This window comes from Austrofundulus limnaeus, unplaced genomic scaffold (genome assembly GCF_001266775.1).
Source record: "Austrofundulus limnaeus strain Quisiro unplaced genomic scaffold, Austrofundulus_limnaeus-1.0 Scaffold268, whole genome shotgun sequence".
In the NCBI taxonomy this organism is placed as follows: Eukaryota; Metazoa; Chordata; class Actinopteri; order Cyprinodontiformes; family Rivulidae; genus Austrofundulus; species Austrofundulus limnaeus.
In genome coordinates this window covers 344,642-353,623 of record NW_013952670.1, presented here as the reverse complement: position 1 = coordinate 353,623, position 8,982 = coordinate 344,642, and the positions used below count along the sequence as shown (strand labels likewise).

Below are 8,982 nucleotides of genomic sequence, written 5' to 3'. Positions count from 1 at the left end.
TATATATATAATTTGTCCAATTGACCCAAGAAACAGTCCAATTCATAGTTTATTAATATTGTCCAATATATGCATTGTTAAAAGAAATAAGGGAAAACAACAACAACTCAGGTTTACTTAAACAATTGTTTCTGCATTTTAAAATGTATTTATTTTCCTAACTCAATCCASTTGTCTTGTTGATAACTCAGCTGATATGTGGACTAAAGGTGACAAGTTGTAAACATTAAAAAAAATATTAGATTTGACTTCAGTTTTTACATTAAATAGGCTAAAAAAGAAAACATCTATTGTTTTAGACAAAGTTCCCCAATTATATCCTTTATTTAGAGATGTTCAATAGATTGGCCCAAAATGAAATTTCACTTTTTTTTCTGACTTATCAAGTTATTAAAGTTAACTTAGAAAACTTTGGTCAGCATGTTTTGGACCTACCAATAATGTGACATTTTTTTCAACTTAATTACACCCAAAAACATTTTGTTGGATTTACTTCATCAAGTCACGTCATCAATTTCCACTCAACGAGTTCAGTTACTTGAGTATGTGAGAAAATTTGAAAGTTGCTTTACATTTACTCAATTAAGTTGAGTGGAAATTGATGGCATACGTAACTTGGAAAAGTAAATCCAACGATATGTTTTAGAGTACAATTTGAAAAAGGGATTGAAAGATTTTCATGGTCCAAAGCAGTGGCTTTCAAATCGGTCTAAAAATGAAATACTTTCTTTATAAAGGAGTCTCAAATGACTTCACAAAGCGTGCAGGATGAGGAAAAAAAGACAACTTCCATGTTTATGTTTCAACTCATTTTTGTGTCACAACAAAGCTGATGAGGGTTCATTTCTGTCATTACAGTCAATCTTTGTGTGTCTGTAAATATGCATAAATAGTTTTCAAAGTTGTTCCAATGAAAACATCAATGTTTGTGACAGAAACATGCTCTGATCCAAACTGTGGAAAAGGAAAAAACTTTCTATTCATGTCTTTGAAGAAGTTATTGCTGAAGCTGTAGCTGTAGAGGGTTTTTACTTTTAATAAAGTCAAGTTTTACAGAAAGGAACAGCTACATGTTGGAAATATGAATCAATGAATATCAACTAACCTCTTCCTGCCTGAAGCAGAGATGTGGCCCGCTGGAATGAAATACGTCTATCCTCTGGGATTAGACACGTCTCGATCTGAGCTGTGCCATCAGATCCAATCAGATCCAGATGGACATCAGAACTGAACCTAATCCTGACACAAACACTGGTAGAATTTCACTTCAACTTTTGCCTGATTGTTTATTTTTTACTTTCTGTTTTGTTGTTTGTTTTACCAGCAGCTGAATATTAAAACAATGTTTGACTCAAGTTATTTTAGGCGTCACACGCAGGTGATGTTGCTTTTAAAACTGCGACATCTCGATGTTAATTCATCAGCTGYACAAACCGGGTTTTACATCTCAGACGTTACAGAAGCGTGTGAGAGCACAACTGACAATATTTCTTGGTCCGTCCAGTGAGTTTCTGCATTTGTTTTCTTTAATAAAATGACATTGCTCCAACTGAGCCGAAGCAGAGGGGTCAGTGCTGCTGCATCACCCACCTCCCACCCCCTCGGTCCTGTTAAGTTTTCAGCTGTGGAGCGGAACAAATCAACACTTTAAACAGGACGAACCAAGCGAGAATCTTTAGAAGATTCAAGAAAAAATAGTAAAACAGGCGACTGATCATGTATAGAAACAATTACAGGAATAATTATCACCTGCCTATACAGGATAAGGTGAATTATATATATGCTCTTCTGTACATTCATGAGTGACTAAAATACCAAACTATCTCATTAGCTWATTTAATAGAACTTACAGAAAGCAATGTACATCCACAGACAATTTGTTTTTGRAGTCAGCCCAAATCAACTGGGCTTTGGAAACTTACACTAAAAATGACTATTATTCTGTCAAATTTACACAGATTGGACTAAGATTAGTTGCAGACAGTGATTCACAACACATTCTTCAAGTTGCTCTCATTGCTCAAGATCTTTTACGCTTTAGCARGAACTCCTGGGATCAGCTTTTGTTGTCTGTCAGCAAAATAGCTCATGAATCATTGATCAGATTTGAACTGAATTTAACTTTAATCTAAGAATCTAATCATTAGGTGCACATCTACAACTCTAACTTTCAGAGTCAATCTAATTAAAGCTAATTTACCTTAACCTTCAATAAAGCAGATACCCTCAATGATTTTTACACACATTGAACTAAAATTCTGTTTGATAGTAGCAAAAAGATTAGGCAAGGTATTGATATTCATGTCTATTAATGCAATGTTGTATGGGAACTGTGTATACAACTCCATCACTGAGAAATGATGGACGTGTAGGCCTTCCTTAAGGAACGCTGGTCAAAAACAATACTGTCAACTCTTTGAGTTTTGCTTTAACTGAATGAATGTGGTCATTAACGGCTCCTGCACTTATTGAGCTGGAATGTGCATAAAGCCGAGGCGATTGTTGCGTCTTATCTGACAACATTTGATATGATACCCCACTGTGGGCATGATTGAAGTCAGCTTATCATATCAACAGGAAGCTGCAGTCCCAACATGGCTTGTGTACACAAACTACTGAGGATCCCAGACTGCGATATGTCCCATAACTGCACATAATTGCTGTAAACAAAAATGCACAAGAGACTGAAGAGCTGACATCACAAGTTTCAGGGTAGTGTCAGATTAGAGGCTTAAACCGTGTTTGTCTTCAACAAGTCCAGTTCAAAGAAGGAGTTTGTGTAAATGTAAAAGTATAACCCGGTCTGCTTTTTTTTCAAACATTTCCATAGAAATTATTTTTTTATTTTTACATCTTTTTTTGTTTCAACATAGGTCTGTCTAATCTGAAATAAATGAGTTTTAGAAGGGTGTCACTGCAGCTACTTCCCTAAATTCCAGCATATATAGCTTTCTATTATAAGGCTTTTAAAGGATTACTTTAGTAACTTTCTGAGCTGACAAAATGCTGATGTTTTGACATGTAAACTGTAAAAAAAAGTGTGAAGGAAAAAAAAAGCGGCTGTCGTGGCTCATTGTGATCACCATGATAACCACACGCCTATCACTCCTTGACAGCACTCTCAATAACAAAGGCAGAGAGAAATGAAGACTAWAAAGTCAGTCCCAAGCAGTCATTTTTCACTATGTAAGCATTAGAATAAAATATTATACACTAGCAGAATTGTCTGGTTGTCATGCAAGCTCATTTTTAAGTATTAATAGTGTTTTGTAAAAGACCAGACAAGTTAAAAAAATAAATAAATGTTCCTATTAAAAAAAGTGGATGTGAGAGAAAACTATTATTTACACTGGATGATTTAAAAAACATGTTTTGATGTATAACTTGTATTTAAATCATGTAAAAAAAATAAGAGGAGTTTGTTTAAATTTATTTCAAGAATTTTAGATAACTTGTGAATTAGGGTGTGACATCATTAACATGGTGAAAATGTTTAAAAAAATCATATAATTGACATTGGAATTATTTAAAATTTGTTAAACCTTAAAAGGCCTGTTCGGAAAAGTCAAGTTTGTGATTATCATTTGGTATTTTCAAATATGTCTGAGTTATAGAGTTTCATAGAGGGTTTGTTTTCTCACAGATTTCACCCAAATCTATCTATGGCTAAATGTTTGGCATGCTTTTGCGAATGTTGTCTAAATTACATAACCCTGGATCCAGCAAAGCAGGGACAATCTTTAAAGTGTAAATAAATACCAGAATGCAGTAAATTGCTAATCTCATGAAACCATGCTTCACAATGGAACATTGTAAACATAGTTTGTTAAAAAAAAACTGAGGTCAATTTAAATGTGATGGCAGCGGTACATCTTGAAACAGCAGGGACAGGAGCAAAAAATAAATAAAATAAAAGTATGTGATATGAATAAAAAAAAACAGGAGCATTTTGCAGTTTATTAGATTAATTAGTAACAGGTTAGCAAAAGGACTGAGTATGAAAAGTTTTTTTGTATTTTACAGAGTCTGCTTGTATTTGAAATAAAAACAGAAAAAAGTTCACCATTCTGTGAAAAACAATTTCAGAATAATGTTTCTCAATATTTACACTGTAAATAACATCTTAACTGTATTGGGGTTGTGTGTTATGAAAAGCACAAACACACTATTCCTGTTCAACCTGTAGGGCAGCGCAGTGGGTTCAGTGGTTAGCACTGACGGTCCTGAGTTCAATTCCTGGTTGAGGTCTGCATGTGTAGAGATGGCCTGTTCTCCTCATGCTTGTGTGGGTTTTCTCTGGGTACTCCAGTTTCCTCCTACAGTCCAAAAATACATGTTAGTCTGCCTTCAGGCCCAGGCCTCCCTTGCGAAGCAGATCTCTGATCTCAATAGGATTTTCGTRGTTAAATAAATTGATATATATTGGGCCGTTTTACAAAGCTGCAAGTGGTTAAAGGATCAAAAGTTGTGAAATTTGTTTGCAGTACACTCAAAAAAACAGATGTACTGAATTTACTTTAAAAATATGTCAACTGGTTGAGTAAAGGTAATGCTGAATGTGTTACCTTTACTCAATTCAGTTGAGTGTTACGAGTTTACATTATTTTTCTTTTAGGTAAACCCACTACATTGATTTTTGAGTGTATATGAAATAATTTGAGAAGAACAAAGCAAACCATTTGTTTTCTTTACCTGCAGGAGGCGCTATCTGTGGTGAGTGAAGACCAGTCCTTGTTTGAGCCTCCGTACGCTGCTGCTGCCCCTCTCCCCAAAACGGATATGACTGCATCTGGCACACAGGACTACGGCCAGACCCACAAAATCAACCCCTTACCCCCACAGCAGGAGTGGATCAACCAACCCGTGAGGGTCAATGTCAAGAGAGAGTATGAGCACATGAACGGATCCAGGTACGTCAGGACAACTTCTCTCTAGTGTTTTTTTTTTTTTATTAGACAAATTAGAGAGCCACCTGTGTTTCAGCAGGTCTAACTAACCAACACTTCTAAACTTCTATTCACTCGGCGAGGCAAGATCAGGCCTAAATAACTCGTGCCAAAGTTAGTTTTCTTAAGAGGAAATTTAACAACACCCACTTTATCTGCTGATAGTGTTTTTACAAGTTTGTTCCCATGTGTGTTTGTGTAGCAGGGAGTCTCCTGTGGACTGCAGTGTGGGCAAATGTAATAAGCTGGTGGCGGGAAACGATGCATCTCAGATGACCTACGGAAGCTACATGGATGAGAAAAATGCCCCACCCCCCAACATGACCACCAATGAGCGGAGAGTTATCGTACCTGCAGGTAGGAATCCTGTTTAGACTTCCAGAGTCAAGAATGTGTTTCTTTTGTTTTGTTTTGTTTTTAGTGAGTCCGATAGTAAGACACCAATATGGATTTTATGATCATAAAACCCTCATTATAGATTTATTATTATTTATATTATTATTGTTTATTATTACTTTTTATTGCAAAGTGGATTATGCTTCAATTAATGTATGATTTTAAACAGTGCTGTAAATGTACATAGTCCTGTTTTTACTTTGCTAGTTTGAGATTTCAGTTTCATAGTACAAATCAATAGTAAAAGTAAAATACTGTGCAATGTAAAATAAAACAGAGATAATAACAAACAAAAAAGACCAGATTTATCAGTACAAAAGTAAAGGAAAATAATTTACGAAACCATTGTCTTTTTCTATAATTTACCCAATGAATAATAATACTAAAAAACTATTCTAAAGTATAAATACAAGACAATATCTATATGCTAATGGAATTTCAAGGCTGATTTCAAAAATAGGTAGCATGAAAGAAAACAGCCTTTTTACTCAATTTTATTAAATTGGAACATTTTTCCATACTTGGTATTTTAAATGCCAGTACGCTACAACAAATGGACAGAGGCATTTGGTAATAGACGCCTTCCCTAACATTATCTTTTGCAGGATGTGCATTGTGTTTTCAGATGAAAAAGGTACATCTTGATGATTCATACTAAGTGCATGATCAAGTGTTTGTTACAGAACATAATACAGCACGGTGGGCTAAAAGCATGCATGTAAATAACGTTACCATAATTTAGCATACACCAAAAGGAAGAATACACAAATACCTTTTGGTGGCAAATTAATATACTTTAAACCATTTTACATCATCAACATGGAGATCAAAACACTCCTAACATGATAGTAACATTCATTAAAGTAATGCTTGTTGCCCGCTGATTTGAATTCCTACATTACCAATAAAAACTAAAGAAATGAATATCAACAGTACATTATCTATCTATTCAGAAATAGAGGTCACATGTCCGTCCACAAGGCTTTTAACAGCCTTTAAGAGCTTCAGTTGCCACTTTTTTAGCAATAAAGATGAAGGTTAGTATTAATGTGCTTTAATGTGCTGTACGTCAGGCAGGGCAACATTCGACAAGATTTTGTTATCGACTGCTGCCATGAAAGATGGGTTTGCCAGTAATTTAGTTGATTTAGTTGCCAGTGTTTGTGTGCTTCTGCCCATCAGTTAGCAAAATCACGACTGATAATGATGATTATGATGACAATGAAACTTGCAGAAAGGGGTTATTGGCTGTACATCTAGAACTGATTAACTTTTGGAGTAATACCGTTCATGATTGCTGCCACAGTTAATTGGGATTAACAGACACAAAATGGCTTTGACTCAGTCAATTTTACGATACTGAGCTAAAATTTGATGCGTTAGTAGTAAATCCTTATCCTCATCACATGCTCCAATGTAAGCAAATAACATGGCATGTTAGCTTTAAACTTTGGCATACTATGTGGTGGTAGATTATGCATTCCTTTTGAAATATGCTTTTTATTTTCTTTCTGAATGTGTTTTTGGTACCAGACCCACATTGGAAATATATAAAACTGAACACTCCTTGTGCTTGTTGTTATTCCTATTTGCGCCAATTAGTAATAGTAAATTCATTTGTCATGTCCTTTCACTTGACAAAATATAACCTATTTTCCAATTGGCTTCCCTAAGTATCCATAAATATGCTTTTTTAACTTGTTTGTTCTTTCCAGTCTATAAACCTCCACTCTCTTGTATTTTTAAAACTGCAGACCCGTCCCTGTGGTCTCAGGACCACGTGCGYCAGTGGCTGGAGTGGGCCATCAAGGAGTACGGCCTGTTAGAAATCGACACGTCCATGTTCCAAAACACAGACGGCAAAGACCTCTGCAAGATGAACAAAGACGACTTCCTCCGGCTCACCTCCATGTACAACGCAGACGTGCTTCTGTCTCATCTCAATTACCTCAGGGAAAGTAAGTCTGCTGTCTACAATCATGTGTTTTCACAAAGGGACTAATGGTGAAAATGTCAATCAGATGGAACTATGGAATAAATATTGTGCTCTGACAAAAGCACTTTCATGCCTGATTAGGAATAGTTGAAATGATTTGAGAAAAAAAAWTTTAATTCAAAGCCATTATTTTCAAAAGAAATTTTAGCTTTAGTGCTGGATGATTTTCAGCTATTATCCCTATTAGCTTCAGATTTTGTGTTCTCAAAGTCAGTTGCCTGTAGTGGTCATTTTGAATGGGGTCGACTTCAAAAGTTAATCGACTCTTTATAATCTAGACGTGACATGTAGCAAAGAAGCAGAAGCTTAAAGAGTTTATTTAATGAACTTAATCATCTTCTAGAACACTTTGCCCCGACTTCTCCCACATGAGCCTCAGAAAGATGAAGGCCAGGTGCTTTGCCTCAGGAAGGGAGCTTGCCTGCGATGTTCAGCACAGCAAAGATCACTAAGCTGCATTTTGTGATGAAGGCAGCTAAACCTGAGCCTCGTACCTTTGAAGACATCCAGCTTTGTGTGTTTCTTTTGGGCTACACAAAACCAGTTCTCTAAACTAAAATGTAACATCTGGAGTGGCTGCTGTCTGAACACACAACTGATTCTGTAGTTTCAGCTTCTTCTGCTGTTATTGCAGAATATCATGACAGAACATTGGGTGGAGCGGCTGCAAGCCCCACTATATTTAACTTTTCTCCTAAAAAAATGTGATGGACCTTGTTGTGATGTAATGGGAACTGTATTTTGTGGGCGTCAACAGTTTTCTCAGCGCGCTGCGTCTGGGCTGAGAGAGATGCTCGCTTTAAGAATAACAGGCTCATTGTGCAGCGCTGCAGCGGGTGGGTCTGTCTGACCGCCGCTGGGCACGCTCTGCACAGCAAAATGACCAGCAGCTGCAAGAGGGTAGCAGCACAACTCGCAGCGCTTCTTGATTTTTGGCTTGTGTGTTTTGGAACAAGGAGGGGATCCTCTTTGCGTTGCATGCTGACGTTAATTTGGATCTGTTTCCACCAGTCAAATATATATATTTATTAGGGGTACGATGATACAGAAAATTCACGATTCGGTTTGGTTCAATACCTTAGTCTCACGGTTCAATATTGTTTCAATACAAAAAAAGAGAACTGTCCATGCCCTTTTTATCTTTTAATTTATTTAAATTATGAACATTTGTTTAACATCAAAAGGACAGTTTTTAAATTAAGTGTTGCTGAAACAGCAAGTTTCTCAGTGGATCTGAGCTCAAATATGCAGCCTAGGTAGAGTAGTTGAACACAGATAAACTGATTCTTCAACACAGAGCATTTTCAGAAGACAAGCTGATAAAATAAATTTAAAAAAATCTGCATTTTTCGATACAAGTGTGTATTGAACCTAAACTACTGTATTGTACGGTTCGATACGGGTACATGTATTATTGCACCCCTAATATTTATATTCATGTATACAGTGGTTTGCAAAAGTATTCATAYCCCTTGAACTTTTCCATATTTTGTCACATTACAACCACAAACATAAATATATTTCACTGGAATTTAATGTGAAAGACCAACACAAAGTGGTATACAATGTGGAAGCAAAATTTTACATGAATCAAAACATTTTTTACAAATGAAAAACTGAAAAATGCGACGTGCAAAAGTATTC

At 36.0% G+C, this 8,982-nt stretch overlaps 1 protein-coding gene across 5 annotated transcripts in view; it reads left to right on the top strand.

Annotated features, from left to right (window-relative positions):
* Positions 1–8,982, top strand: part of fli1 (Fli-1 proto-oncogene, ETS transcription factor) — a 50,638-nt gene that overhangs the window by 10,997 nt on the left and 30,659 nt on the right. For 3 of the 5 annotated variants that reach the window (XM_014020840.1, XM_014020843.1, XM_014020845.1), the window contains 3 exons: positions 4,699–4,910; positions 5,149–5,303; positions 7,097–7,300. In XM_014020840.1, coding sequence (XP_013876294.1) covers positions 4,699–4,910; positions 5,149–5,303; positions 7,097–7,300 — 571 coding nt within the window. The remainder of the gene's footprint in view (positions 1–4,698; positions 4,911–5,148; positions 5,304–7,096; positions 7,301–8,982) is intronic. The other 2 variants (XM_014020841.1, XM_014020844.1) reach the window with 1 other exon arrangement.